At 36.9% G+C, this 1639-nt stretch overlaps 1 protein-coding gene across 1 annotated transcript; it reads left to right on the forward strand.

The window, feature by feature from the left end:
* Positions 1-353: 353 nt before the first annotated feature.
* On the forward strand, positions 354-1014 carry LOC110109246. Its single transcript, XM_020840216.2, has one exon. It carries the CDS (start codon positions 389-391, stop codon positions 902-904), a length of 516 nt encoding a protein of 171 aa, XP_020695875.1. The 5' UTR covers positions 354-388; the 3' UTR covers positions 905-1014.
* The last annotated feature ends 625 nt before the right edge of the window (positions 1015-1639 follow it).

Raw genomic sequence — 1639 nt, forward strand, 5'->3', positions numbered from 1 at the left:
CTATGGCCTCATTTTAGAGGTCATATATATTTATATGAATATATGAATTTGTATATATACATTGCTTTAATATACAACCTTCAATTTAAAAAGAAAAAAAAGCCTTAAATAAATTAAAATTCATTATAAAAAGTCCCTTCAGGCCTTTCTGGTCGTTGGTTCCAAACAAATTAGAGCAAACTCCATTTCAAACTACTTATCGTACACCAGCACATTAATATTCGCATTTATTAATTTATACAATCTAAACATCTAACCGTTTAATGCATAATCCACCAAATAATTAAATCGCCACTAAGCACCACCGGAACTGATCTTTACCTTGCCTCCGTCAATAAAGCCCCCGCTCTCACTCCTCACTCTTCTCGTGTAGAAACCGATACAACACATGAAGAAAACGCCGAGCCTGACGTTCCTCGCCGCCGGCGAATCTCCGGATATAGATGCCCCGACGATCCATCCTCTTTCACAGCGAACTCAGTCCTTTCCCTTCTCCTCCCCTCTGCGCTCCGCGTCATCGTCCACCGTTCCCTTCTCCTGGGAGCACGAACCTGGTATCCCCAAAAACCCCAGAAAACCTTATTTCAACTCTAATCCGGATCGCATCCCTCTTCCTCCACCGATCCGATTTGATTCCATAAAAACACTGTCCGAAGCCGACCCGTTCGCGGCGGCGCTCGCTGAGTGTGCCAAGGAGACGCCGCCGGCAGATCCTGAGTTAGAGGAGTTTTTGCGTCGGAGATCGGCTGCGAGGAGGCGGAGAACGGCGGTTTTGTCTCCTGGCAGCGGGCTGAGTTTGTCGGGGTTGTATGTATCTTGCAAAGCTGCGGCGGCCGCGTGCTCTGTTGTGGAGTCTACGGTCCGTGTGCCGCGGACGGGGTCGGTGAACCGCCGGTTAGGGTAAGAGGAGGTTGTCCGGGAAGTACTTTGGACAGAATTGTTAAGATTACTATGCATGCTGTAACTGTAATTATGTGGTTGCCAATAAAATTTTGGGGGAATTATAATATTTAACTTTTTATTTATAAAATTAACGTTCTTCCAATTTTATTTTTAAAATTATCATCAAAATGTCAAATTTCATGCTTTTATCTAACTCCGAGCGGGTACATTTTGTTAATATTTCTATTTTAATTTATGCATGTAATTAGATTTTTTGTTAAACCCGGCTAACAATGGTAAAATAACTGCTAAATCATGTAAATTTTATATTTTTGTATCAATTATATTAATTTAGAAAATATAAGCTAATAAATAAATTTTTTAAGAATTTAATAAAAATAAAAAATATATGTTGAGATTTTACTAGCCCTTTTAAAATTTAAATAGTTTCTTTATGGATTCAACGTTCAGCTTAAACTTTTTTTTTTTTTCATTTAAGTCAGTTAAAGCAAACTCATACATATCAAATATAGAAGTTTTAAATGCAATAACTTTTAATTGTTTGTCAAAATTCTCAACCAACACATCAAGATGATCTGCGTTCAGCTTATTCTTTTCATTAGGTTATTTTAAAAATAATATAAATAAAAAATTTTAAAAATTAATTTTTTTAATGAGAGGAAGAATTTCATGGATAATCATCTGATCCTTATATGTTTTCAGTAATTAGGGTTTTCAATTTGCATTGCTATTTACA

Source organism: Dendrobium catenatum, unplaced genomic scaffold (assembly GCF_001605985.2).
Source record: "Dendrobium catenatum unplaced genomic scaffold, ASM160598v2 fragScaff_scaffold_621, whole genome shotgun sequence".
Classification (NCBI taxonomy): Eukaryota; Viridiplantae; Streptophyta; class Magnoliopsida; order Asparagales; family Orchidaceae; genus Dendrobium; species Dendrobium catenatum.

Bases quoted from the DNA above. Each gene is read 5' to 3' on its own strand.
- LOC110109246 (XM_020840216.2), top strand. From the start codon at position 389: ATGAAGAAAACGCCGAGCCTGACGTTCCTCGCCGCCGGCGAATCTCCG.